The 27,732-nt window shown below is 52.2% G+C and overlaps 1 protein-coding gene across 1 annotated transcript; it reads right to left on the bottom strand.

Annotated features, from left to right (window-relative positions):
- Positions 1 to 20,028, bottom strand: Wfdc1 (WAP four-disulfide core domain 1). Its single transcript, XM_005345754.3, has 7 exons — positions 19,562 to 20,028; positions 8,494 to 8,683; positions 7,111 to 7,194; positions 6,077 to 6,217; positions 2,801 to 2,842; positions 1,226 to 1,299; positions 1 to 304 (listed from the first exon to the last, which is right to left on the bottom strand). The coding sequence occupies exons 1-6, from the start codon at positions 19,679 to 19,681 to the stop codon at positions 1,241 to 1,243; spliced, it is 636 nt and encodes a 211-aa protein (XP_005345811.1). The 5' UTR covers positions 19,682 to 20,028; the 3' UTR covers positions 1 to 304; positions 1,226 to 1,240.
- Between the last annotated feature and the right edge of the window lie 7,704 nt (positions 20,029 to 27,732).

The following is a 27,732-nucleotide window of genomic DNA, read 5'->3' as shown; positions in this document are numbered from 1 at the left end:
TTTCTACGGTGTGGTGGGCAGATTTATTTTGGGAGCAATCGGGTTGGATATAGGTCTTCACAGTCAAAATCTACAAAAGTCACCTAGAAGCTGCAGGCTCATGTGACCAGGGTGCTGAGCAGAGACCCAGAACTTGTCAAGGGCTTCCCCCAAGTTGCCATGCCAGGCTGGGCCACACTGGGATTGGGAGTTCCTGGGAGCTCTGGAGTTCTGTTCTGTGGCACTGGGCATGATGTCTAGGGTCGAATTCTTTTCCTGTTTCCGAGGCTTAGCATCTGGAAAGCATAGGAAGGGTCCTCAAAGGCTGTAAAGGAAGCAAAGGGAAGGATACAGATGAATCGGTTGTGGGCAGGGCAAAGAACACAGACCTTTTAAATTTCCATCTGCCCTGGACCCATCAGGAGCACCAGAAAGATGTGTTTTTGCAAAGATGAAATCCTTAAGGTCCCCATGGTCCCTGATTAGCTACTGACCATCCTTTCCCATCACACCCATTTTGTAGACAGGAAAACAGGTTTGGAGAGTGGAGATACTCACTTAAGGCTACAGAGTAGGGAGTGTGTTTCACGGCTGTTTTGCTAGGCAGCCCCTATGCAGAGAGCCTCCTTGAATCCCTATCCTCTCAGCAGCCTCTCGAAGGTTCCTCACAGCTGAAGTGATGTACCGTGGGGACCGCAGTCTCCAAGTCCCTCCACCTGGTGTCTTCTCACCCCAGCGTTCAATTGTGAGCTCAGTGTCCCCCGGCACACACACCTCAGGTCTCCCTCACACTCATTGGAGGCAGCTCCTATACCTTGCTAGCCATTCCCTGTGCAGTCTTTGGTGTATCTGTGGCCTCCTTGTTGATCTACCAGGTGGCTGGCTTAGACTTCCTTCTAACGGGATGTCAACCCCACCTGTGGTGTCTAGTGGAGACCGCCGGCTACTGCTGAGAAATGGGGTTCAGCAGATACCACAACTAATGCTGAGCCGGGGGTGCTGGCACCACCACGGTCAGACAGGTGCTCCCCACAGTACTGACTTGCAGAGTGGAGGAGAAGACACGATTTGTGGGGCACGGGCATGGAGTCGTGAAGGCGGCAGACTAGAAAGGAGGTTAACAGCCAGGTTTAGGTTCTGCTTCTGACCTACTGGGATTTGGAGGGATTGTGATGTTCTGATGTCGCCCTCTTGTGGCCAACATGGGGACGACGGCTGTCTGAGCCACCAGCTCACCTCCACTTACCTGCCAGTCTTTGCTTTATTGAAAGTGCCTCTGTTGTCCCTTTCCAGGTTCTGCCACATTCTTGGAGTCCCCTTCTGCAACAAGAACACAGCTGTCAGGACAGACGTTCTGCTTAAATTCTCACCTCGGGTCCCTTGTGCACACCAGAGGTAGCGCGGATGGATGCCTTGGCACAGCATGGCAGGCTGTACGCTCTCCTCTTGCCTCAGCAGGGCCCCTGCCTGCATTTCTTTGTTCCATCTTTAGTATCCTGGGGACTGAGCCCAAGGCCTCAAAGCCGCTAGGTGCTGCACCCTTGAGCCTTATCCTTGGCCCTCCTGCCTGCCCAATTCCTCAGCTCACACTCATCACGCCCTGCAGCCACAGGGACAGCCACACCTCCCCCTGATCATCACACATCCTCCCACTGCCATTGCCTCCAACTCCATAGGCTGAGCTTTCTAGATCCCTCCTTAGGAAGCTCTTCTCCTTAGAAGCTCTTCCTGTCTAAAGGATCCTCGTGGTATCTGGCATGTGACATCTGGAACCTTTATCACATGAAGTAACCACATAAGCTTTATGAGTATTTGAATTTCCTGCCTGAGCTACTCTGTGAGAGGAACTGGGTTCATTGTGTTGGCAGATGGAGTCACAGCCTCCAGCCCTGAGTGGTGAGCAGTGACTGATAAAGGCATGCTGTATGGATGGAAGGGTGATGGATTGGTGGTGGACAGGTAGATGAGTGAATAGGAGAGTGGTGGATTCATGGAGGAGTGAGTGGGCAGGTAGATGGATGAATGATGGATGATGAATGATAGACAGACAGACAGATAGATAGAAGAATGGATAGATAAAGCTATAGAGATAGCTCAGAGGATAAGAGCACTGGCTGCTCTTCCAGAGGTCCTAAGTTCAATTCTCAGCAATCACATGGTGGCTCACACCATCTATAATGAGATCTGGTGCCCTCTTCTGGCCTGCAGGCATACGTGCAGACAGAACACTGCATAGATGATAAATAAATCTTTTTTTTAAAAAAATGGATAGATAGGATAGATGGGTAAAAGAGAGGATGGACAGAGGGATGGGTGAATGGGTAGATGCATGGATGAGAAGGGAAGATCAGAGAAAGGGATGCAAGAAAGAATGGAAGGATGAAGAGATGGATGGATGAATGGATAAGAGGGTGGATGGAAAAAGAGGTGGATGGATGGATGGATGGATGGAAGAATGGATGTAAGAATGGATAGGTGGATGAATGAGTGGTGTTATGTATGAATTCTCATATACATGAACAACCAGAAAGATGGAGGAAGGATCATCTCTTCCAATTCCCTAAGTGAGGGTAGGAGAGACATAGCTGTGCCCATTCCCAGATTCTAACACTAGGTTGAGGACATGGTTGCCCTGAACCCCTCTCTGGCTCACATCTGTCCTGCCCAACATCGTAATAACAGGGCTTGGCTTTATTTCTCAAACCTAATTGCCATTTTGTTCTCTAGCTCAGCCCTGGACTTTGATATCTCCGTTGCCTCTTAAATGCTTGCCTCTCTTCCTTGTGTCTTCTGCAGAGAAAGAGTGCCTTTTCCCTCTTACCTGGGTATTGCTTGTGAAGTTTCTGCCACAGGATCCGCCCCTCTGGAAAACAAGCGGGAAGAGAAAGTTTTTAGACACTTGCTCGGGAGGCCGTGCTAGTCAGTTTCCAGTTGCAGCATTGCACAGATATTTTGACATTATTTCGAGGGTCAAAGGGGACCTGAGATCAAAAATACTCTCCTGACTGACCCTAGGAAGTGGTCAAGAGCCTGCAATTTAGTGTGTGTGCATGCATGCAGGTGTGTGTGTGTGTGTGTGTGTGTGAGAGAGAGAGAGAGAGAGAGAGAGAGAGAGAGAGAGAGAGAGAGAGAGAGAGAGAGCTTGGAACACTGGGTGTCCCGCTTTACCGTTTTCTACCTTATTCTTTTGAGGCTGGGTCTTTCACTGACCCTGGAGCTAGGCTGGCAATCAGCAGTCTCTCTGGCTCCGCCTGACCCATCAGCTGTGAGGGATTTCACACCTGGCCAAACTCAGCTTTTTATTTCCCAGTTCCTCATACTTGCTCAGCAAGGACTCTTACACACCAAGCCATTTATCTAGCCCCAGCAATTAATTCTCAGATGGCCCAAGAAAGCACGTATGTCCATTTCTATTGAGGAAAAGGGAGGGAGAAGAAAAATGTTTTAACAGTGCTGTGTGGGGGCCGAAAAATGCAGGCCCATTTCCACCTCATCTGACTGTCAGGAGAGGGACAGGCGTAGTTGTGCAGCCTGACTCAAGAGGTGATTGCTTTTGAAATTAAAATAGCTCATTCTAGTAAGTCTGTGTCATCCTGACAGGTGGTCAGGATATGCAAACATATTTCTGGTCCTTCTTTAGTAACTATGAGGTCACCTAGGGAATGGTGGCCTTCAGAATACATGACCTAGAGCACCTTCCCTGCCTAGACAACAGAATGCTGATGATTCAATGTCTCAGAATGATAAAGCCATTGACTGTGTGAGTTTTCCTTTTGTATCATGTTGATAAAGTCTTTTGTTACCTTGTCCCCCCCCCCCTTACGCTGGGTATAAAAGCCGTGGGAAAATAAACGCAGGGGAATTTCAGGATATCAGTCACCGGAATGCCCTCCTGACACATTCTATGTTTTCTGTCTTATTATTTTTAAGTGTCTTCATATTCTTATATTTCTTCATTTCCCACGTCCCTACCCTGGTAAGAAGTATTTTTGTCGAGGCCAGTGCTGGGCCTGGAGATGGTCCCAGTAACATTCCTGCAGCGTTTTTGTAAGTCTGAGATTACTCTGAATATGCAGTTTAAAAACCTTGTTGTTGTTTTTTAAAACTGTATCTCTCAGTTACTGTGGCGTGTATGTCTTCTTCTATCTGCTGGGAGTTTTGCCCTAAAGGAAGGTGAGGGACTTTAAGATGACTCCAAACTTCGATATAATCACCACTAATTATTCCTAAGTGGCAGCCCTGAAGTCAAAGCTGGGAGAATTTGCTTCCACCTGGGAGGCTGGAGGTGTTCCTGGGGGGGGGGGCACATAGCACACGTGGACACGTGCAGGTGCAAGCACACACAGGTGCATGCTCAGGTTTATACATGCCCTTTGCAGCTGGTGGGGCAGATCCCCAACCTGATTCCTCCCTCTTACTGTGCCCGGGATGGAGGTGGCATACACCCATTGAGCTTCAGAATCTGCCCCTGCAGTGCCTACTGCATCACCCCAAGCCCCACTTTACAGATAGAAAAACTGAGGCTGTGAAAGTCTATGGTGACAGAGCAAAGCCACACCCAGGAAAGAAGAAGCAGGCTGCAGATGTTTCTCACGTTCTGAGTCTGCACTCTTGCCTTCCTTGTTCTTCTTTCTCAGGCTTGGACATTGCTGGTGTGGTCTTGTTGGACGGTCTGCTCTCTCTGCTCAGCTTCCCCCAGGACATGGGTTCCTTCGGACTGGGTTCAGACTCCCTAGAACTGGTCTGAACCGGTTTGATTTACACCAGTCTTAGAAACTACAGAATCAAATGAGCAAGATCAGCGGACTACAAGGACCTTTCTGGGGCTGGGATGCAGCTCAGTTTGGAGAGTTGCTGCCTTGCTACACAAAGCCCTTTGCTCCATCCCCTTGTGCATAACCCCAGCATGGCCATGTGTGGTGTCGGCCTGTAATCCCAGGGTAGAAGAATCAGAAACTTAAGGCCATCCTTAGCTATAGTAAGTTGAGGGTCTGGTCCAGCCTGGGCTACAAGAGACCTTGTCAGAAGAGGCAGGGATTGGGGCTTCCAATATATGAAGCATCCTTAGCCCAGCTGAGGCCTCTCAGGGAGGGTATCCCTCTGTCCTGCAGCCCTGATGGCTGCCTGCCTTCTATGTCTGCAGGTCTGCCTCTGCTACTCCCCTCCCTGTGACCTGGCGTCCAGGGATCGGCAGTCGTAAACGGGAAGATTTGTGGAGCCACAATGGTCATCATGTGTGTGGGTTAGCCTGGCTGCTCCTTACAGAACCCCAACTCGCAGTTTGATCACCCTGCTCTCAGCCTATCCCACGCCGACTGGAGCCTGTGCCTCCACTGCTTCATCCACAACCTCCGCGACAGATGTGCACCAATGGCCAGCTGCCATCCGAGAAACAAGGATTCTCAGACAATTCAGGTTCTAGGAGGTTTGGGCCACGCAGATGGCTCAGCAGGTAAAGGTGCCTGTTCTGTGCCCAAGCTTGATGGCCTGAGTTTGAGTCCCAGAACCCACATAAGGGTGGGGGGCGAGCCTGGATTCCTCAAAGTTCTCACAGGTAACATGTGTGGCATGCGCCTTCTCTTGCTCTGCCCTGTGTGCACACACACATACACAATAATAATAGATTTTAAACATTCAAATTCTGTGGGGTTAAAGACAGACCTAGAGATGGGTGCACAAGATCCAGTGTTCCCCAACACCTGTGACTACCTGGTTTCACTCCCAGAACTCTGCACCTATGTTCTCATCGGATCCCATGACAACATGAATTGGTCCTCATTGCACAGGGGAGGAAACTGAGGCTCAGAGAAATGAGGAGACTGACCCCCAAGGCCAACCAGGTAGCTGACTCAGAGCTGGGGTTACAAGGAAGAGCAGGACACAGAGGGAGCAGGAAGTGAGGCTAGGGGGTACTCTGAGCCAGCCTGAAGTGACAGGCAGTGGGCTGGGACGGGACCAGGGCAGACTAGGGCAGGACCAGGGAGGCCGGGGTGGGGCAGGGCAGACTAGGGTGGGGCCAGGGAGGCTGGGGCGGGGCCAGGGCCGGGGCAGAATACGGCAGGGCCAGAGCAGAGTTTGGAGCAGCAGCCTCTCTTACCTGCTTGTCGGCGCTGCTTGACGCACTGCCCATGGTTAGGTATGCCCTGGGCTGGGTCCCCTGGGCGCAGGATGTGGCACTCATAGCCTGAGGGACAGAGTAGTGGCTCTGCCCCATCCTCAGTGGTGCTGCATGCCTCTGCTGTGGAGGGACACAGACCAGGTCTCAGATGGAAGACCTGGGGAGCAGACAGTGTACCCCAGCACCCCATCCAGAAAGGCCACTTTCTAGCCCCACCCAGATACCAAGCCATATGTGTGTCTCTCACACGGTGCACACATGGACACTCAGACTCTGGCACATATTTATACATACACGTGCACCCAGAGAGATCACCTCCCACCTGCTTCCGGACTCTAAGCGACACCTATGCCTTGCATACAGACACTCTGAGAGCACCTCCTACCAGCACCCAGTGCACATTACACAGTCACCGTATCCTAAACACACCATCACCCAAAAGAACCGCGTGTGAATACATATGCATGGGTATACCCTGAAACATGCACACACAGCTACTGTCACCCGTGTACATACAACACACCCCAGTCAACACATACATACATGCTTTTTCACACATGTGCTTATGCACATACACACACACACACACACACACACACACATTCAACCACATCCACAAGACCAGGTGTAGCATGCTCTGATGGACATGGTCCACACGGGGGGTGCAAAGCCACAGGTACAGCTGTGTGCACACATGTACAGCCCGACCTCTGCAAACCCCTGGGCCTCAGGCCTGTGTGTGGTTCCTTTAAGAAATCGCCCTCCATGCCCCATCCACATAAGGATTCCTTCTTCATAGGTGGCAATGAGGCCCTTTAAGATTTTAGGGGTCCCAGATCCCCTTTCTTCTCATTCTCTGCTGAGATGGAGGCTCACCGTCAGGGAGGCCCTCCTTGTTTTTTTTCACCCAGGCCACAGAAAACAGGCTGGGTCCCCAGACAGCATCCCTGTGACCCATGGAAGCCCAGTGAGAAGGACGGGCTGGCTCTGACTTGGGGACCCATGGCAGGTACCTTGTAACACCTCTTCAGGACCATCCAGCAGCCAGCCATTGCCACCAAGCCATCGGGGTTTGGGCTGCACCAGCCAGTCTAGAACTGACAGAGAAGAGGGTGAGATGGAGGGCTTCCTGTGGCAGTTCAATGTGACCAACCTTGAGGGAGGGGCATCTCACCTCATTGAAGAGGTGACATTGGCTCCAGCACACTGCCCCGGGGGACATGCTACAGGCCTCCAGCATCTAGGCCACCGTCACCCCCTGTACCCCAATCCCACAGCCAAGTGCTAAGGCTGAGAGACCTCGGTCAGCTGTCATTGTTGTTGTTATCGCTAACTGATGTAACCACCCCTGCTGACGGGAAATGAATGAATGCCTCCGTGTTCACCACCGAGTGCCTTGCATGGGTTCAGAGATCACAGTACCGGGATACGGGAAGGATATGGCCCTGTGGGGCCAACTCCAAGTCGGGGACACCAGGTACAAAAATCAGTAAACCCATCTGCAGCCTGTAACAGCGGGAAGGAGGGGAGGACCTGCTGGAGGAGGGGCTGCCGGCAAGGGAGCACGCTCGCAGAGGAGGATCCCAGAGTGTGAGGAAGTGAACCTTGTAGTTCACCCAGGTGTCAGATCAGGGTTCCACCTGTGCATGGAAGAGCTGCCTGGGGATAACTAGGAGAGCTGCCCAGCTGGGGATATAGGGCGCTGGTCAGGGATTTTAAAGGAAAGGGTCATGATTTCATTACTGTTATCTTTTGAGACAGAGCCTCCCGTGGCTCAGGCAGGCTCTGAACTCCTGAGAACAACCTTGAACTTCTGATCCTTCTTCCTCCACCTCCTTGAGTGTTGGGATTACAAGTGTGTACCACCACACCTGGTTTATACAGTGGTGGGAATCGAACCCAGGGCTTTGTGCTTGCTAGGGTTACCAACGGGGCTACATTCCCACCCTGGATATAAAGATATATGTGCATCTAGAATGTTTACTTTTGGTGTGTGTGTGTGTGCGCGCATGTGGAGGTGGTGGTGAGTGTGTTCTCTTTTTTTCACCACGTGGGTTCCAGGGATTAAACTCAGGTCATCAGGCTTGGTTGCAAGTGCTCTAACCCTTTTATCCCAAACTCTCTTAGAGGTTAGCTATCCTACAGACTGGACCCCAATTTAAAGGGTGGAATCTCACAGTGGTGACATTATTCCTGAAATGTGTGTATTCCATGCTGGGGGCTCCACACATGCAGGTGAGGCAGTTGCATCCCGCAGGTACCATGGAGTTGCGGCTGAAGGCTGCAGGTGAGCACCCAGGCTGGTAGCTCAGCACAAACACAGCTCAGCTCCTTCTCCTCCTCAGCCCAGCACTGGATCCACACGACCCCTAATCCCCTGACCCAGCTCAGCTCACCTGGTGGAGGTGGCACAGCCTCCAGGCAGGCGTAGGCACAGCCATTGTAGCAACAGCGCCTGTGTCGCGGACACTCGGAATCGGCATGGCAGCGTGTGGCCTGGCAGGCACCTGGAGGCAGCGTCTGTGGGGGTGGTGGGCAGCGGTCTGCACGGGGCTGCCGGGGGCCTGTTGCTGTACCCTCTTCAGCCTGTGGGAGATAGTGGAAGGGCATCAACCTAGGCTCTCAGCCCAAGCTTCCTCCCTGGGAAAACAGTTATATGGGCAGAAACTGGTTAGGGCAGGTAGGTGACTGAAGCAGTTCTGGGGTTGACTTGCTGTTTCTCTGAGTCCCCAAAGAGCTGGCTGCAAGAGGGAAGCAGAAAGGATGGGAGGAAGGAAGGAAGGAGCCATGGAAGGAGGGTGTTTTCGGAGCGTATGCTAGAGCAGCCATCTACATTCTAAGTATGACCCCATGAGATAACTCTCATCTGTCTGCCTACATGTGTCTATACATATATGGGTGTACATGTCAACACACATGCAGATACGAAACATGCATATTTCTGTATAAACATATATCTTTTTTTAAACAATCCATCAACGTGTCTAGAGCTTTAAGAACTCACAGATCACACAGAGAATATAATCCCTAACGTCTTGGATAAGTCTCACACGCTGCTAACATGGAGGTGGCAATGGCACTGGAGAACATTTGTGTGCTCTTTTGTTACACTAATCCAAAGCCAGGCAAAGCAGACGCCTGGTGCGAGGCGCCAGAGAGGCTTAACCATGCTCTGACTCATCCAGTTCTATCCAGTTCTGCTCTGTAGTTTTGGTGACTTCAAGTCTGGGTCCTGGGAGTTAGCGTTCTGCGATGTGACCCTTCTCCATGTGGCGACAACACAACACCTCTCTGGGTTTTGTGATGGGACATGCACAGTGCCCAGCGTGACATTTGTCCCTGAATGGAAGCTAGCTCCCTGCCACCAGAGGCCACTCCTACAAACTAGTGTTTTGCCCGGAAGATTGCTCTGCGTCTATCTTCTGGCTGGATCACCTTCCAACCCTCAGCGTATACATCCTCCTGAAGGTGGCCCTCCTTCACTAGCAGATGCATGGATCTTTCTGGTACAGTCCTTACCCACACACCCTTTCTGTGCTGCCATCTCTGAGGCTGCAAACACCATGCACTACCGCTGATGTCCTGCAGGGGGAGTGTGGTCGCAGGGAATAAATCCTGCTTTCCCCCCTCCCCTCCGGTTGGCATCAGAACAGGCAGTGGCTTTTGGTTTCCTATACAAAAGCTGGCACGTAGGTGGGAGCAAAAGAAGGCAGGGTGGGGTCAGCTAAGATGGGGGTGCTCTGACTATAGCCTGCTTCACCCAGGAAATCTCTTCTTGCTTGCACAGATTGCTCCTTCAATTCGTGAAAAGTAGGGGTCTCAGTAAGGAGCGTAAGGAGCTTGCCTCGCAAGTGTGAGTGCCTGAGTTCATTTCCCAGAACCCTTGTAAACATCCAGGCCCACTGCAAAGCGCTGGTATCCCAAGTGCTGGGGCAGGCAGAGATGGCCAGCCTGGCCCATTTTGTGAGTTCCCTGTCTCAAAAAACAAGGTGAGAGCTGGGCAGTGGCGTCGCACACCTTTAATGTCAGCACTCGGGAGGCAGAGGCAGCTGGATCTCTAAGTTTGAGGCTAGCCTGGTCTGCAGAGTAAGTTCCAGGATAGCCAGGCCATTATACAGAGAAATCCTGTCTTGAATAAAATAAAATAAAAGAACAAAACAAACAAACAAAAAAAGCAACAAACAAAAACAAGAATGAACAAATGAAAAACCAAAACCAAGGTGAACAGAGCCTGAGGAACAACACCTGGGGCTGTGCTCTGATGTGCACACAAATGCACACACCCGCACCCACAGCTGCACTTCTCACACGTACAAACATCTACCCCACACGTACACACATCTGCCCCTCATCTCTACAGGTCTACCCATAAACACACAGACATACAGCTCTCCCCCAGACACATGCAAAAATAAACAAATGAGCCAAAGAAGCGGATGATAAGAGAAAGGCATTGTCATGGGTATGGAGAGGAAAGTCGGACGCTAGAAGTCCCTAGAGACTCAAGGGAGACCTGTGTGGGCCCTCCGACCCCTGCTGTCTTCGGACTTCAGCATTCCGCCCCTCTCTGTCTCCTACGTTTGTATGCTGTCCCCAGTTGCTTGGAAACTACCAGCGGGGGACATAAGCCCTCACCCTCCACTCCACATTCATCAACTACAGGATTAAGTGAACCAACCCTAATCCTGATCCACCATGACAGCCATGTTGGCCCCTTCATAGGGTGACTGAGAGCCACCGGGTACTGTCAGGAGAGCCATGCTGGCCCCTTCAGAGAGTGACTGAGAGCCACCAGGTACTGTCAGGAGAGCCATGCTGGCCCCTTCAGAGGGTGACTGAGAGCCACTGGGTACTGTCAGGGGAGGTGACGGGTTTTCTTCCCAGTAGGTTCCATGTGCAGGCACCGTGGTGCCTGGGGCTCAGCAGATGGCCTCTTCTCTAACCTCCCTGGCCTCCTGTCTCTCTGAGTGAGGCATCTGCGGAGAAACGGGTTTTATGCCCACCACTGCTGTCTCCATGGGAACACAGCCTGTTTCTCACGGTGGAGATAAGCACCTTACTCTCCTTCCTGACAACAGATGCTCCCTGGGGACTGAGCACTGAGGGGCCCTTGAGTAAACAGTTTGGAAGAACACTCTGTGCCCTACAAGGTGTCACTTAGAAAAGCTCTCAACAAAGGTGCTTCCTGAGATCTGAGAACTCAGAGAAACACAGGGTGTACTCTGCAGCCCCTCCCGGTCCCAGATTAAAGGCTTGACAGCCCCAAGGGTCAGGCCAGGACTGGCTCACCAAACCCCTCTCCTTCCCCCTCCCCCCATCTTCCCTCCCATCTTCCTACTGCACCCTCCCCAGAAGTCCTGGTTGTTCCCTGCTAGCCGTCCACCACCTGCCTGGATGGTCACTGTGTACTCTGCTCACACGCAACACCCTATCCAGTCTTTTGTCACTCCTGGATGTACCTGTGTGCATGGATGTACACATGTGTGTACATCTGCGTATGTGTGTCGGTATCTGTGTGTTTGTCTGGGTGTCTGTCTGTTTCTGTGTGTTCTATCTCACTAGGACTCCGCAGTCTAAAGACTAGATAGGGCTAGCTCATGATTCATATTCCAGAGGCTGCCGTGATGCTACCGGTATCTCTGACTTGCATCCGTCCTGCTCTTTGCATGTGCTGTCCCCTCTCTCCGCCGCTTTCCTGACACCCTTTGCTCATCCTTCATGTTTGGACCCAGGAGCTGGGTTGACCGTGAGGCAGACTCAAGAGGCTGACAGAGTCCAGATTAAGGGCTCAAATTTAAGAATCAGATCATTTTGGGGTTGAACCTTAGAGCTGTGGGATTGAGTCTACAGAAAAAAAAAATCACCAATTTACCCAAGACTCAGCTTTCCTCCCTTCACAATGGGCACGATAGCAGTAGTTGCTGTGGTTGTGGTAAGACCTGGCCTATGAGGTGCCCAGCTCAGCACTCACACTGCTTCACCCCAGTCAGTAGTGACCACCACGGCTTCTACAGCGTTTGACTCTGGGTTCAGGGACCTTCCTTCCCATCTGTATAACATTCTGTCAACAACCTACACCAAGGCCCTTCATCACTCCCTGCCTCCATCCCGCACGTCACTCACAAGTGATTGGTTGGGCACCTGCAATGCCACAGGCTGAGGCGTGATGCTAAGACAGGTTCTAAAGCCAGCAGGGCTGGAGAGACGGCTCAGTGGTTAGAGCACTGGCCACTCTTACAGAACACCAGGGTTCGATTCCCAGCACACACATGGCTGCTCACAACTGTCTGTAATTCCAGTTCCAGATAATACAGCACCCTCTTCTGGCTTCTGTGGGTACTGCATGCACGTGATGCAAAGGCAAAACACCCATTGACATAAAATCTTAAACACAGAAAAGAAGGAAAAGAAAAATGTGTCCCTGGCCCCAGAGGCTCTGGTCCAGCTGGGCACAGAGGACATTCAGAGACAGACTCCCCCCCCCCCAAAAAAAATAGTGTAGTGGAAACGTGACAACCTCATGGTGACAACCTCACAGTGGCAGAGTTTTTGGGAGAGCAGGGGAGGGGCATGTGGCTTCTATGCCCACACATCTCTCTGACAATTGCTGGGTGTGGCCTTATCTCCCTCTCAGATGGGGTCTCTTGCTGGCACTGTCCCACAGTGAAGAAACCGAGGAACATGGTCACCACCCAAGGAAGCGCTCAACTCAGAATCTAGGCCATCTGGTTCATGGCTGTGGCCTGAAGCAGTTCCTGACAAGCTCTTACCCCACATGCCTGCAGCATGCCCTGCTAAAGGTGTTATTAGCCCACTTTACAGATGGGGAAACAGAGGCTCGGGACTAGAACAGGCATCTTGCTCAAGTCAATGCGGTTCTCCGGAGACAGAGGCAGATTGGATCATCCTGACTCCTCCGGAGCCTGGCTCTGAGGGTCCTTCATCTCACACACCCCAGCTTCCCCTCTCCTGGGAAACAGCCAGTTCAGGACACAGTTAGCCATCTGCCATTCTCATCCAGGTACATTCTAGAAACAGCTCATTCCCAGCCTTGTTTGTAGTCATAACCTACCCTTCTTTCCTGCCTATATTGTCACCAGCTAGAAACCAAACAAGAGCACATCAAATCCCTCACAAAAGCCAGAGGCTCAGCCAGAAAGACAACATCCTTCAGGAGTGTGTTGGCACCCCCTTCCCACACTATTCAGCCTTCATCTGTACCCCTACTAGGGACCATATTTTAAGGGTGTCTCCAAACACCTGCCTTGTAGAAACTCTGGATACCACTCAGATGTCTCTCAGCTCTACATGCCAGACTCAAGTAGAGTGATTCCTCTAAGCTCTTCAGTAGCTTGGTGGCTGTGTTTAACCTGGAGAGAGATTCTAGTACCTACAGAGGTTGACAAAACCCTTTTTGGTTGATGCCACCCACAGGAAATGACCCTGCAATGGGCGTGAGAGGGAAGAATCAGGAGGTTCAAGCTCAGTGTCCTCAAACAGCCAGAGTAGGCCGGGTGGATAAGTGATGGGCATCTCAGGTTGGAACATCACATGGGCCTTAGGGAAGGACACGAACCAGTCACATCCCCAAACCTGTTGCGTGTTGTCCCATGCAGATCGTGTGCAGAGTGAGTCCCCCCTCCCACAGAGACAGAGCCCTTGGGTGGCTGCTGGGAGAAAGAAAGCAAATGCTCATTGGGTGTGGGTTTCCTCTGTGAGGGGAGGGAAGGAAACACATTAGAAGCAGAGAGAACTGGTGACTGTGTAGCCCTGTGAATGTACACAAATACACACACACAGATAAACATACAGAGACACACACACATACACATAGATATGTATAGAGAGACACACACAGACACACACACAGATACACATACAGAGAGACATACGCAAGACATATACACATAGATACACACACAGAGACACACACACATAGATTTACATACAGAGAGACACATACGTAGATACACACAGAGACGCATACACACATACATAGATAAACACACATAGACACATAGATACGCACACAAACACAAGACACACACAAACATAGATACATACCAGACATAAACACACACATAGATACACAAAATACAAGACATACACAAGCATATATACATACCAGACATAGACACACACACATAGATATACATCCAGACAAACACAAGCACACACACAGACACACCCCAAGGGTTTGTCTTGGGCCATGGATGAAGCTTAGTTGGCAGTGTGCTCACCTAGCACGCTTAAACACCAGGGTCAATCCCCGCTCTGAATGAACTGGATGTGGTGCACATGCCTGCAACCCCAGCACTCAGGAGGTGGAGACAGGAAGATGAGAAGTTTAAGGTCATCCTCAGTGACATAGGGAGTTCGAGTCCAGCTTGGGCAACATGAGATCCTGTTTCAAAAAACTAAAAAGTAAAAATAAAAAATGTCTTACATCATGCAAGGTACAACTCAACTTAAACATTTTTAAACAACATGAATAAAAAGAAATGCATGTTGTGGACAGGGCTCATGAGAAAGCAGAGGTCCACACAGATAAGTGATGTGTGGAGGAGGATGGTATGCAAACTGCCCTCGACCCTCCAGTTCTGGGCTGTTTGGAGGGTATATATCAGTACTGCCCCATTAGAGAGAACTGTGGAGTGACCTCCATCTAGGGAGCTGGCACCCCACCTGCAAATCTGCGCTCACCCCACGCCTCCCCTACACTCTCCACCCCTTCATTTCATAAGAGAGCTTTGCCCTTCTTTGGAATGTTCTAGAGACTTCATAGCTAGACCAATAAAAATGTCTTCCAGGTCTGGTTTGCATGGTGGAGGAAGAAAGCCAACTTTCCTTGGAGCCCCACTTGCCCTTCCTCTGGAATTCGGACGTCAGAGATCTAAAAATAAGCATCTCCCTGGCCTGTGTGCTGGGGCTCAGAGTGAGGATGCCCTGGGCCTCCACAGCAGGCCGTGGGGCTCTTCCCAGCAGGATGCTCCGAAGACTTCAGCTGGAGCAGAGTCACTTTCAGCTGCACACATGATGCCCCTCTAGAACTTTCCATGCCTTCCTTCATGCTCTGGGTGACACGAACACCCTCTGCCTATATGCTTGGGGCTCTCAGCTGGCTCTGAGGAATTCTGGGCTGGACCCCGAGACACTGCCCATCTTCACTTGGCCCAGTTCCAGCTTGGGTGGACTTTCCCCTGATACTAAGTAAGCCAGACCCACCCTAGGAGCAACCCCCCCCTGCTTCCTTTGTCTTCTGCAAAAGCAGCTAGTGAAAAGATAAACAAATCTCACTGATAAGAGCAACAGAGCAAAGAGTGCAGGCGAGCCACCCTGAAAGCAAGCACGGAGTGGGGTGGTCTCTGGGGAAGGGGACAAAGATGGTCCCTGCCTACAGTCCCAGCTGTCATGGGCCCAAAGTACCGTCATGGGTTTCACACATACAGAGACAACACAATACATGTGTAAACATACATATGCATATATGTATGTGTAAACATGCACATGTATGCAAGCTTCACCCATAATATCTACACATACATCCCTGCATATACACTCAAATGAATACACACACAGACATAGGCATGAGTGTGTGTGTACGCACACGCAAAGTGGTGCCAAGCACAGACAAAGGCCTGGTCTTTTTAGTTTTTATTTTTATATGTGTGGGGTGTTTCACCTACATGTATGTCTGTGAACCACAGTGTGTGCTTGATGCCTGCAGAGTCCAGAAGAGGGTGTCGGATCCCCTGGAACTGGAGTCATTCAGTAGTGAGCCACCATGAGAGTTCTGGGATTTGAACCCAGATCCTCTGGAAGAGCAGTCTGTGCTCTTAACCTTTGAGCCATCTCTCCAGCCCCAACTCTGGCCTTCTCTTAACCCACAAGGCACCTGTTGTTGTATTCCCCACTGCAGACACGGAAACTGAGGCTCCCATAGCTGACAATCCTAGGGAACTTGCTCTGTAGACCAGGCAGGCCTCAAACTCAAAAATCCATCTGCCTCTGCTTCCTGAGTCCCAGGATTAAAGGTGTGAGCCACCACTACCCGGCATCCCTAGGTTTTCTTTAGGGCTTCACGTGAGAAGACAGGGTTAGTGTTCCTGTCTGTCCCCTACTGGGAGTCACTCAGGAAATGAACAGCCTTGCTCTAGAAAAAAAAATTCAGCCTCCAGATACAAGCCACGCCACTGAACAACATGCTTAGAAGTGGGATGAGCCAGGGAGGGGGACATAGGTAGACGTGACAGGCAGGTTTAAAGACCATCTCATCTCCATGGCCTGGGCTGTTCACCCTAGTGTGTGAGAGGAGAAACAAACAGTATAACCTCATTGTCCCCACAAGTCCACAGATGCATAAGTCTCAGAGCCAGCGAGAAAGACAAAACAGCTATGCCCCTCAAGGGCGTGTTTCCCTCCCAACTGTGAGCGAGTGATGGGCACTCTGGTACTATGACAAAACACCTGAGCAAGTCAACAGGAAGGGAAGCAGGAAAGGTTCGCTTGGGCTCAGAGTTTCTGAGGTCTCACTCTGAACGCTGTCTCGTTGTTTGCCGGAGAAGCAGACAGTGGTAGAAACGGAGTGGAGATCCAGGAAGTGGGGAGACAGACAGCTGAGAGGAAAGGCAGGGACAGGTTAAACCTTCAAATTCATGTCCCCAGGGAGCTGCTTCCTCCACCAGGCCCCACCCTTTCAAGTTCTCAGGACATCCTACATCCTGACTCTCCATCCAGGTATATGTCCATTAGGGGACTGATCCACTAACCCATCCAGTCCTCAGGCTCTGACCTGTCAATCACCTCCCACAGGCCCCTTCTGTCTCCACTACTGCATTAGAGACCAGACCTTCAACACACGAGCCTTTAGAGAACGTTCTAGACCAGACAGTAATGAATTCTCTGTTGTAGATATACTGGAGCTAACATTTAACTGTGACTCTGTTCTCAATAAAAGTCGCTGCCCTTAGGCTAAGTCTGCTCCAGATGCCTGCAGCTGGAGTCCCTAGGTCTGACCAGCCCACGGTCATCAAGGAATCAGCACGGAGCAGCAGGAGGGGAGCAAGGCTAAGGGTGTATCTTGCCTCTAAGCACATGTGGACTGCATCTCTCCCGGTCACTCTCAGGTTAAAGGATGGCCTGAGACCCAGAGAGGGGCAGCGAGTGGCCCAAGCCAGCACAGCTCCTCAATGGTTCTGTGCAAAAGGACTTCTAAGCCTAGCCTCTGAGTCACGTCCTGGCCTTCCCCTGGGTGTGCTCTCTCCCCAACACTTTCTTTTGCTCTGTCCCCTATGCCTGTCTGGGCAGCAGGGAGGGGCCGATATCTGTGGATAATGCAAAGCCCGGGGATTGTGTCCAAGGGGAGCATGAGATACAAAGAGCTGGGCCTGGGGAAGGTGGAAAAGGTGGAAAAGCATCTTTCCTTGCAGTTCGCCCCTCCCTCGGGCCCTCCTCCCAGTCCAACCCCCTCTCGATGGCCTCTGACCTCTGAGCTTCAGGTCATGCTGAGCCTTCCAGGAATTCCCCCCTTCCTCCTAACTTTTTTTTTTTGAGACAGGGTTTCTCTGTGTAGTCCTGGAAATCTCCTTCAAGGCTGGCCTTGAACTCAGAGACCCACCTGAGTGCTGGGATTAAAGATGTGTGCCACCATGCCCAGCTTCCTCCCAATTCTTAAATATTCCTCAAACTCCCTTCAGGAGAGCCGCCTCTTCCAGGAAGCCTTTGGAGGTTAGGTGTCTCGTATGAACTCCATCTCCAATCCCTTCGCTCTCTGACTCCCCTCCTGTGACTTCCTGACTCGTGTCAAAAACATCCAGCTCAGTAGGGATTAGTATCCCAGCCCCATGCTTCTTGACCAGGCAAACTCATATTTCCCCTTCAAAGTCCCTCGTCAAATGTCTCCAACCCTAGAAAGCCCTTCCTGTTGCTCCTGGGCAGGGCTGAACGAGCTCACTTTCTGTCCCCGTAGCACTTATTTCATGTCATGCACAAGAATGTTCCAGGTGCCAGCTTGAAGGCAGGAACCGGGCAAGGAGTCCAGCAGCCCCAGCCCCCGGAGCCTGCATCCGTCCCAGGAGGCAAGCGTTGGTACTTCACCATCCTTTGATTTAAAGCCCATGAGATGCACCAGCCATTCTGAGTCCTGGGCGCTTTCTCCACACCAAGCCGCACATCTGCCCAGGTGTGTGAAGTGTCACCACAGGTACGCTGTCCCCTCGACCTGTGCTCCTTTGGAGGGTGCCCACCTTACACCCACCCCAGCCCTTTCCTCTTATCTGTCTCTCCTCGATGCTCAAAAGCTCACACACCCCAGGGCTTCCTTCCTCCCATTGATGCCCACCCTGCTGCTGCGCAGACACCCCAGGCAGGCGCTGGCGGACAAGTCCCACACCCAGGACAGTGGCTGCCAAACAGTGGCCCTCAAAACACCAGCACCAGAGTTAGGGAGATGCCTTCATGGATACTGTACCCTCCATGCAAGCGTGGGGCCGGAGTTGGAATCTCCAGAACGCCTGTAAAAGCTAGCAGGAGTGGCGGACACTTGTAACCCAAGGGCTCGGGAGGCAGGCAGGATGGCCAGGCCAAGGTGGCCTGCTAGACTAGCCCACCTGGCTGGGTTCAGGGAGAGACCTTGCCCTAGTAAACTAAATGGAATGAATGATCAAAGTCAAGCAACTGACGCCAACTGCCAGCCTCCACAGGCGCTTGCACACACGTCTGTGCACACACATGTGTTGCGCACACCTGTAAACACACATGCATGCATGTCACACGCAACAACAATAACAACAAAATCTCCTATTTGCCGAGAGGAACACATCACTCTGTCTTTTGCAGAGGAGATCCCTGGGGTCCAGAGAGGTCAAACAACTTGCCTGAAGTCACACAGCCAAAGACAAGCCCTGCCTTAGACCCAGCCATAGGGTCCCGCCGTGCCTGCTTCTCATTGGCTTTCTTCTCAGAACCTTCCTAAGGATTGCTGGTCATTTGTCCCCAGGTCGCCTGCTTCCCCCTCAAGGGGAGAGCTGGCCTCTTCATCTTGTACCAACAGGTTGCCATCTCGAGCTTGGCTGGCATACTTTCCACTAAGTGGTTCCTTGCTTGAGCAAGACACCACAGCCAGGCTTCAGGCACTGGGGGTGGGTGAGTGTGTTGGGGTGAGGGGGGCACTAAATGCTCAGTTTGTCCTCAGACTCTTACTAGACTCTGCTTTCCAGGAAGAAGGATGCTTCAGTTAAGTTTCAAAAAGCCAAGTCTCCCTGTGGGGCAGACATGTCTCTTCCTCACTGCTGGCAGGAGAGTATCCTCAGGAGGGCACTGAGTCCCCTCTGCCCACAATCTACTACAGCTCAGATTGAAGACTCCCACCCTGCTGAGAAACCACAGCATCTGAGGACCTGTGCCCCTTAGGTCACCTCCCACCCACCGAGGTCCCCATCCCTCCTCCCACATCCTGGCACTTACGCGAGACTTCTCCACCAGCCTGGAGGGCAGCAATGCCTCCCAGGTGTCCTGCGCAGAGCTGGTGCCCAGTAGCAGCAGGAAGCCCAGAGCCCAAAGGGCCTTCCGGCCCCAGCAGCTCATCCTGAGGCTAGTGGCAGGGTTTTCTTCAGCACGAGTGACCTCCGCAGGCCCGGGAGAGGAGGTAAAAGGGGTTAACGGGGAGGAGGGACGCTGGCCTGGGTGGGGCCTGAGAGCGGGACCAAAGGACTTTGCCTGCTTCAGGCTTGGTCCTCGCACAGGGTCCCTGGAATCCGGTGTCCTCACCCAGCACCTGTGCCCTGGGCGATGGCTGGTCCTTGGGTTATTTTTAGCCCACCCTGTAACTCCGGTGATGAGGGTGGCTGCAAGTTGGACAGCTCAGCACGAATGGCTGGGCAGAGGGAGGAGGGGGCACCGGCAGAGACGTGGCCGGGAGGGGCCTGCCACTCCTCTCTAACCAGCACGCTGTTGCTGCCTCGGGCTGGGCTGGGCTGGGCTGGGCTGGGCTGCTGGCTGGGGCTGCTCTCAGCACTGCTGGTGACTGTCCACTCCAGAAACTGCTTTTGGGAGTGCTGCAAGGAGGGGACAGGTGACCCCAGGAGCCTGTGACCCTGGTATGGGGGGGCAGATTAGGGGTTCTTATCTCTGGGTTCCTGCTCTGGTGTAACCCAGGGACAGAATGGGACTGGCTTCCCATTAAAGCATCTTCGATGATGCAGGGAACCACTCAGCACTAGCCCATCACCAACATGCCTGTCTGTGTATGCAGAAGTGAGTGCAGTTTGGATGCCCATTTCTCAGAGGAGGACATAGAGGTAGAAGAAGGTTCCGTGCTTGCTCTGACATCAGGTAACACTATGGGGTGAAGGTGTGATCCAAGCCCAGAGGACCACCTGAGGGCTGTCCTGAAGAAGGTGGGGTCGGCCCTCTATGCAGTCCCAGTGGCACTTCCAGGGAGATAGGGGTACAAGCCTCAGTTCTGCCACCTATGAAAGGACTCTGGGGCACAGCCTGTGAGGCAGGCTGGCACTGGCAGAATGGGTGCCCATGAAGGTGGGTCCATCCTCCCACCCACCACCAGAAGCACCTGGGACCTGGGGCCCTAAAAGCAGCTCCCAGCCCTCATTTCCCTTCTCCACATGTGCCTACACTACATTCTTGGACAGCAGGCTCTTGGCCTAGTTCCTGGGTCTCTCCGTGGGTGGCCTGGCTTCTGCCTAAACTGGGATGATGCTCTTGGACACCCTCCTGACCTCCCTCCGTCTTAACTGTGCCAGGTTTCCTAGTTCCCCACCAGGAAGGCTTTTCCTCCCAGTACGCCCCTATCACACACAGCATTTCTTCTGGTCCCACAGGCCCCTCTGGCAGGACCCGCGTTTCCACTGTGGCTCCTGATAGGGTCTTTCCTATGCCACCACCACTGGGCGCATCTACACTGACTGGTGGGCTGACCTTGTGTCTTCTGAACTAGACAGCCAGCTCCACCGGGCGGGTTTTCCCTGTTCTTCTTGTTGGCCTCTTTGGTCACTCTGAAGTCACAGATCTGATACATCAGACTGTGTCCTTGAGCAGTAGATAAATACTGCTGACCCTGCTGTGCCTGACGCAGGCGCTGCTGGGGTCCCCTTCCCATTTTTTTGTACTTGTGCCATCTAATTCAACACACAGGCATGGGACCACTAAGCATGCACAATATGGCAGCTCCAAATGAGGACTGTCCTAAGTATAAAGCAGATGCCATGTGCCAAATGCAACCTGTGCATGTGTGCGTGTATGTGTCTGTGTGTGCGCGCATGTGTGTGTGCATGTGTTTGTAGGCCAGAAGACAACCTTACTCACATTCCGTTCACTTTATTTTTTAGATTGTTTCTCACTGACTGGGAATTCTCCAAGACGGCTGGGCTGGCCAGCCAGTGAACACTAGGGACCCTTTCGTCTTGGTTTCCTCGGGGCTGGGGTTACAGGCACACGCTGCCACACCCTCCTCTTTGTATGAGTCCTGGGAATCCAACTCAGGTCCTTGTGTCTGCCGGGGAAGCACTTCACCAGCCAGGCCATTCAGCTCGGCTCTCACAATGGCCCCAAAGCACTTTGTAAACTGGTGGGGAGATGGCATTTCCTTGACATTTGTCTGGGACTGCATTGAAATGGCTCCGCTGGGTCACATGGAACCATGACTGTGCCTGGCCCCCCTCCCATTTCCTTGTATGGTCATATGGCTGCGAGGAAATTCGGTCACTCTTCTATGACACCTCATCACCCTCTAACACTCGACTTCCCCCACGTCAGGCCTAATCCAAACCTTGATCTCAGTGCGAGCCGCCCGGACCTCCTCCACATCAGGCCACAGTCCGAATCGAAGCGACTGAAGGCGGTGCCTGATTTTTCTAGTAAGCTCTGTGTAGCCACCAAGCATTTGGAAGCTAAAGGGAAGTAAAGAGGAGGTTGGGGACCTCTGTACTCGCTGCCACATCTGGACTTAAGTCCTGATGCAGTGAGGGAGCTGGACCAGGTTGCCACAAGCTGCTCAACATGTGGCCATTTGTCACGCTGGGGACCCCACCTGGGAGCTGGGCTCACCAAGACCGTGTCTGAACCTCCTCCAGCTGCACCCAGCACCTGGCCTGTATTCAGCAAGTGCTTGCTACTGCTGAGTAAACTTAATCCTCTCAACCACAAAGACTCTTCCTGCCCCTCAGATTTAGGGATGGGTGGTCCCCAAAATCAGGTCCACAGTCTGAAGTCCTAAGGTGTGACTAAACTGACATTCGTGTCCCCTAGATAACACTGAAGGGCCAGGCGTACATTAGGCGCTCAATAGATGCTCTTGGGTTGAGCCACCAGTCCCACAGTGGTAGTCAGAGTCTCTGAGCTCACAGTTAAGTCTTCACAATGGTGAGGAATAAAAGGACCCTCCAGAGGCTTGGGGACAAGAAGGGCAACTGCTCAGGGGACATCAGGGGACAGAGCCACGGGAGGTCAAGGTACTTGAGGAGCTGCTGGGCTAACAGCTTTGTCTGGAAGTAAAAAGGCCCCAAAACAAACAGAACAAATCTGCCTGGGGAGCCAGTTCCCCTTTTGATCAGGGATTTGATGTGGCCACAGGATGACAGCCACTGGATGCTTCCAGCAGGGCCCTGGGTCCCACTGTGAGGTCAGGACCAGCCCCTTCCCAGCTCCAAGTCCCAAGTTGCCGAGATCTTTCTAGTTTGTGTGACCCAGACAATCTGGACTTTACCCCAGCCTGGTAGGATGCCTCCCTGTGAAGTCTCCAGCCTGTGGTGAACCTTCCTGCAGACTTGGGGGTGAGCCTTCCTCCAGGGAACCCCCCCGGGGGGGGTTGTCTCTACCCAAGGAGGAGCTACCTCAGAAAAAGGAGAAAACAGAGAGAACTGTGCTTGGGGACTCAAGCTAGAGGGACACAGCGATCACTCAGGGTCGCAGTCCTCCAGGGAGACACAGTTTCAAGCATGCTGATCAGCCCAGGCAAAAGCGGTACTGATTCATACCTCATACTGCAGTGGGAGTGACTTCCGGCACAGAGAAATATGGCGTAGGAGGTGTGGAACCCATTCATTCATTCAAGCCTGTGACTATCTACCTGTGTCTGGCTTGAGGACACCAGGGAGAGGGTCCCAACCCCCGCTCTGTGCCTCTGTGGTTTAAGGCCAAGGGGAGGACTCAGATATCAACCCACAGTTCTGATTAACATAAGGCCTTATTCTGAGGGTTTGGACAATGGCCTTCCCTTTGATCAGTCCCCACTCTGCTCACGGGGTCAACATCCTATCTCAGGTCAACACCTGGTATACGAAGAAGAGTCACTCATTTAAAGCTAGGCATGGTGGCACACAACTGTCCTCCCAGCCGCTGGGAGGCGGAGGCAGGAGGGTTACAAGGTAGAGATCAGCCAGAGCTACAGAATGAGGCTCAAAGGGAGAGTGATAGTCTCACAGTCACTGCGACAGTGTCAGGTAGGTGGCTACACTGTCTCCATCCTGCCGCAGAGGCTGGGGGTCAGGAAGGGGAAGATCTGGAAAGAGGACAGAGCTGAGAGGCAGAGTGAGGACCAGATGAGGAATGGAGCCTGCGCTGGAAACCACTGTGCCATGTGACCATGGGAGGTCGCTTGAGATGTGGGGCTGAAGTCAGAGGCCACAGGAGGCTTAGTGGGGGCTGGGCTTGGTTAGGGGGTGGTGGGGAGAGACAGGCTGAGAAGAACTGAGATTCAGACTTCAAGGGTCTGGAGCATGGGGAGGGTAGAGAGGATGCAGGCCGGGGACCACAGCCCTGGCTGGTTGTCCCCCAAGTGCTTGGGCGGTGCCATAGGGACCCATTGTTTTGCCAGATCGAGGCTGGCTCGCCGCTGAGAGCCCTTCCTGTATTAAAAATACGCTAACAACACCCGCCCCCTGTGAATGGATAAAAGACCAGTTTTAATCAAAGCTACGTCACTTTCTTTTTTCTTCTAAAAACTATTCTTTTTGAGAAAGGGTCTCCCACAGCCCCAAGCTGGGCTTGAACTCCCCATGTAGCTGAGGGTGACATTTGAATGTTCTTTAAAATTACACTTATTTATTTTTTGGAGAGGGACACAGTAGCATGACTGTGGAGATCAGAAGGCAGCCTTCAAGAGTTCACCGTGTGGATCCCATGGAGTGGACTCAGGTTGACAGATTTGGCAGCAAGCAACTTTACCCACAGAGCCATCTTGCCAGCCCTGGAACTTCTGATCCTCCTGCCTCCACCATACGCGCCACCATATCGAGTTTATGTGGTATATCCTTAGTCCCTTGCCTTTAGACAAGAAGAGACATTCAGAGATGTTAGCAGCTGTCGCTTGGGAAACTTGGGTCTGTGTCCAAGCACATTGCTGTGTGACCTCCGGCTAGCCTCTAGCCTCTCTGAGCAGAGAGCAGAAAGACAGAGCTCTGACATCTGACACATCAGTCCCTCCCATAGTGTGCCCTGGAGCAGCGCCTTCCCCCTGTGGCTCCCTTGCTATGTTCAGCAAAGGCGGGGGTGGGATGGTTGGGTACAGGGGTGGAAAGAATGAGGGGATTGAGGAGGGGAAATTGGGGTGGAGCAGAAGGTGGGAAAGGCCTCCCCAGTTGTACAGGGTGGCTGCCCCACTGGCTCCACTCCTGGCTGGGAATGGAAACAGATGTTGCCCTGGGCCTCCTTGTCCTTGGAGACCCTGGCCGCCCGGCCACTGACCTCCACTTAGCATCTTTTCACTTAGAGTTCACTGTCCTCCCTGCCAGGGAGCTCTCTGCTTCCTCCCCAGGCTGCAGCAGCCTGCCCTTCCTTCCTGCTGGCCCAGATTGACCCACCCAGGGCCAGGCTGTGGGAACTGGTCCCAGGATCAGCTCTGGGTCCTTGTCTTAGGAATTGATGCAGAGAGGCTCCCCCTTTCCAAGGCCAAAGGCACTAAATCTCAAGGCTGGGATGGTCTGGCTGGGCCTTTGGCCAAGGCCCCTGTACTTTGGACTCGGGCCCTAGCCATGTCCCGCCTTCCTGGACTCATCCCCAAGCTTAGTGGGTGACCCCGGCCTTTTTTTGTGTATATTTCCCCCTGGAAGCAAATCTGAGCTAAACCACAAGGAAGGCTGCTTCACTAACACCAAGGGCCTTTGGCAGAGCCCCTGTTACCCTGGCAGCACTTCAGTGACCCCTGCTGGAGAGACTGAGATCTGGCGCTACAATAAACCTGTGGAACCAGAAAATTCTTCAATGAAAACAGACCTATGTGTTTTCACACATTTAATTCCAGCACTCAGGAGGCAGGGGTAGAAAAATCTCTGTGAGTTTGAAGCCAGCCTGGTCTACATAGTAAGTTCCAGGCCAACCAGGGCTACACAGTGAGACGCTGTCTCACATGAAGAGAAATGTGGCCTCTCCCCACCTGTAACACTGGGCCTCATGTTCCTCCAAGCTCCCTCGTGTTTCTTCCACTCCAGTGCCCTCCCCACACCCACTCACCGTTGATCCCCCCAGTTTGTCCCAAGCTGGAGAATTGGTGCTTAGTGTGGAGATGTTGGGAGGTGGTGGCTCCTTTAAGAGGTGGGGCCTAAGGAGAGGTCTTTGGTCTCTGAAGATAAGCCTATGGGAGGATTAAGAATGTTCTCAATGGGGGCTGGAGAGATGGCTCAGTGGTTAAGAGCATTGCCTGCTCTTCCAAAGGTCCTGAGTTCAATTCCCAGCAACCACATGGTGGCTCACAACCATCTGTAAAGAGGTCTGCACAGAATATTGTATACATAATAAATAAATAAATATTTAAAAAAAAAAAGAAAGTTCTCAATGGGATGCTGAGTCAGCTGAGTTGATTGACTGAAGCACATGCCTGACCTCTGGATCACCTGCCTTCCCATCAGCCTTGGGATCTCTCCCACTCACTCCCACAGTGACACACAGTGCTCTCTGTGCATCCCCAAGTGAATTCTCTTTGTAGAGCAGGCTAGCTTTGAACTCATAGAGATCCACCTGCCTCTGCCAGTGCTGGGATTAGAATCAGGCACAGCCACTATCTGGCTTTGGTGCTGTTTCTTATCCATGGTGCTCTGCCCTTGAAGAGGAACCTCTAGGCACAGCATCCAAGCTTGCTGCTGGAGCAGGGAGTGTAGAAGAGAGAAGCCCCATCCTGGGGCTTTGCTTACACACAGGGCACAAGGAGACTGGGTTGAAGCCTGGGTCACTAGCCATCATAGCAATATTGTCAGTGAAGTTTCCCTGAAGAGGGGTACAGTACTGTTGAAATTGCTGGGTGGGAGACAGCAGGAGCTAGAAGTCAGAACCCACCGAGTGGAGTTCTTTTCCATCCCTTGTCTACCTGGCAGGCCTAGGATGAGATCTGTCCCCATCTCCAGTCAGCCTGACCTGAGGAGAGCAACCAGGGAGAGCAGCCCTCCTCCAGCCTCCATAGGCACCTGCTCTCACATACACAATGCCAACCCCTACACATACAAACACAATCATTTATAAATTATATAAATAAAATCCCAAAATAAAATCTATTTAAACAATACCCTCACTTTTGCAGTCACCTGTTTCCTAGTCTTTTCCATTCCTCCCCCATGAGACAGGGTCTCTCTGTGTAACAGTGCTGGCTGTCCTGGAACTTACTCTGTAGACCAGGCTGGCCTTGAACTCACAAAGATCCACCTGCCTCTGTTTCCCACTGCTTCCTAATTTTGTCATTCTGCTGTTGGATAATGCTTTTGTATACTGTAAAGACTTGTCACTCATATTGGTTTAATAAAATGCTGTTTGGCCAGTAGCCAGGCAAGAAGTATAGACCACCAGACTAAGAGAATTCTGGGAAGAGGAAAGGCAGAGATGCAGCTGCCAGCCAGACTCAGAGGAAGCAAGGTACCAAGCCATGTGGCTAAACACAGACAAAAATTATGGGTTGATTTAAGTTGTAAGAGCTAGTTACTAATAAGCCTGAGCTAATCGGCCAAACAGTTTATAATTAATATAAGCCTCTGTGTATTTATTTGGGACTGAATGGCTGTGGGACTGGGTGGCACAGAAACTTCTATCTATATCCCCCTCTCCAAAATTCCCAAGTCCCTTTCTCAGCCCCAGGCCCCAGTGAGTTCCACATACAGCCTCTTCTTCAAGAGACCTCTGAGCAGGTGTGAACTTGGAGTTCAGCTGGGTTGTTACACTATCTACCCAGATCATGTGTCCTGGGGCCAACCTGGCCCGAGGGAAGAAGGAACTCTTTCTCAAGGGCTGGCAGGAGTGTCTACACCCTGGGCCCCGGGGCCCCAGAGACCATGCCCACATCGTCAGGAGCAGTTTCTTGCACACAGGTCCAGTTTCCAAGCAACACAGGCTCACTGGACACCATAGCTTTGTCTATGCCCTTCCCCCTGCCACAAACACCCTTCCTTGTCCCTTACTAAATCCCACTCATGTGATAGGGCCTGGGTCCTCTCCGTGCTGGGCAAAGGAGCAGGGGCAGCTTGGGAGAGTTGAGCAGACATGGCGCTACACATGTACAGTGAAGGTGGGGTGTTAGGTCCCATCAAGAAGCATCACTGAAAGCCGGGCAATGGTGGTGCACGCCTTTAATCCCAGCACTCGGGAGGCAGAGGCAGGCGGATCTCTGTGAGTTCGAGACCAGCCTGGTCTACAGAGCTAGT

This window comes from Microtus ochrogaster, chromosome 4 (genome assembly GCF_000317375.1).
Source record: "Microtus ochrogaster isolate Prairie Vole_2 chromosome 4, MicOch1.0, whole genome shotgun sequence".
In the NCBI taxonomy this organism is placed as follows: domain Eukaryota; kingdom Metazoa; phylum Chordata; class Mammalia; order Rodentia; family Cricetidae; genus Microtus; species Microtus ochrogaster.
This window is presented reverse-complemented; position numbering and strand designations above follow the sequence as displayed.

Coding starts and splice junctions, on each gene's coding strand:
- Wfdc1 (XM_005345754.3), bottom strand. CDS start 19,681: ATGAGCTGCTGGGGCCGGAAGGCCCTTTGGGCTCTGGGCTTCCTGCTG. Junction 8,684..19,561: donor GGCTGGTGGAGAAGTCTCGC/GTAAGTGCCAGG, acceptor TATCTCCCACAG/GCTGAAGAGGGTACAGCAAC. Junction 2,843..6,076: donor CAAGCAGCGCCGACAAGCAG/GTAAGAGAGGCT, acceptor CTTGTTTTCCAG/AGGGGCGGATCCTGTGGCAG.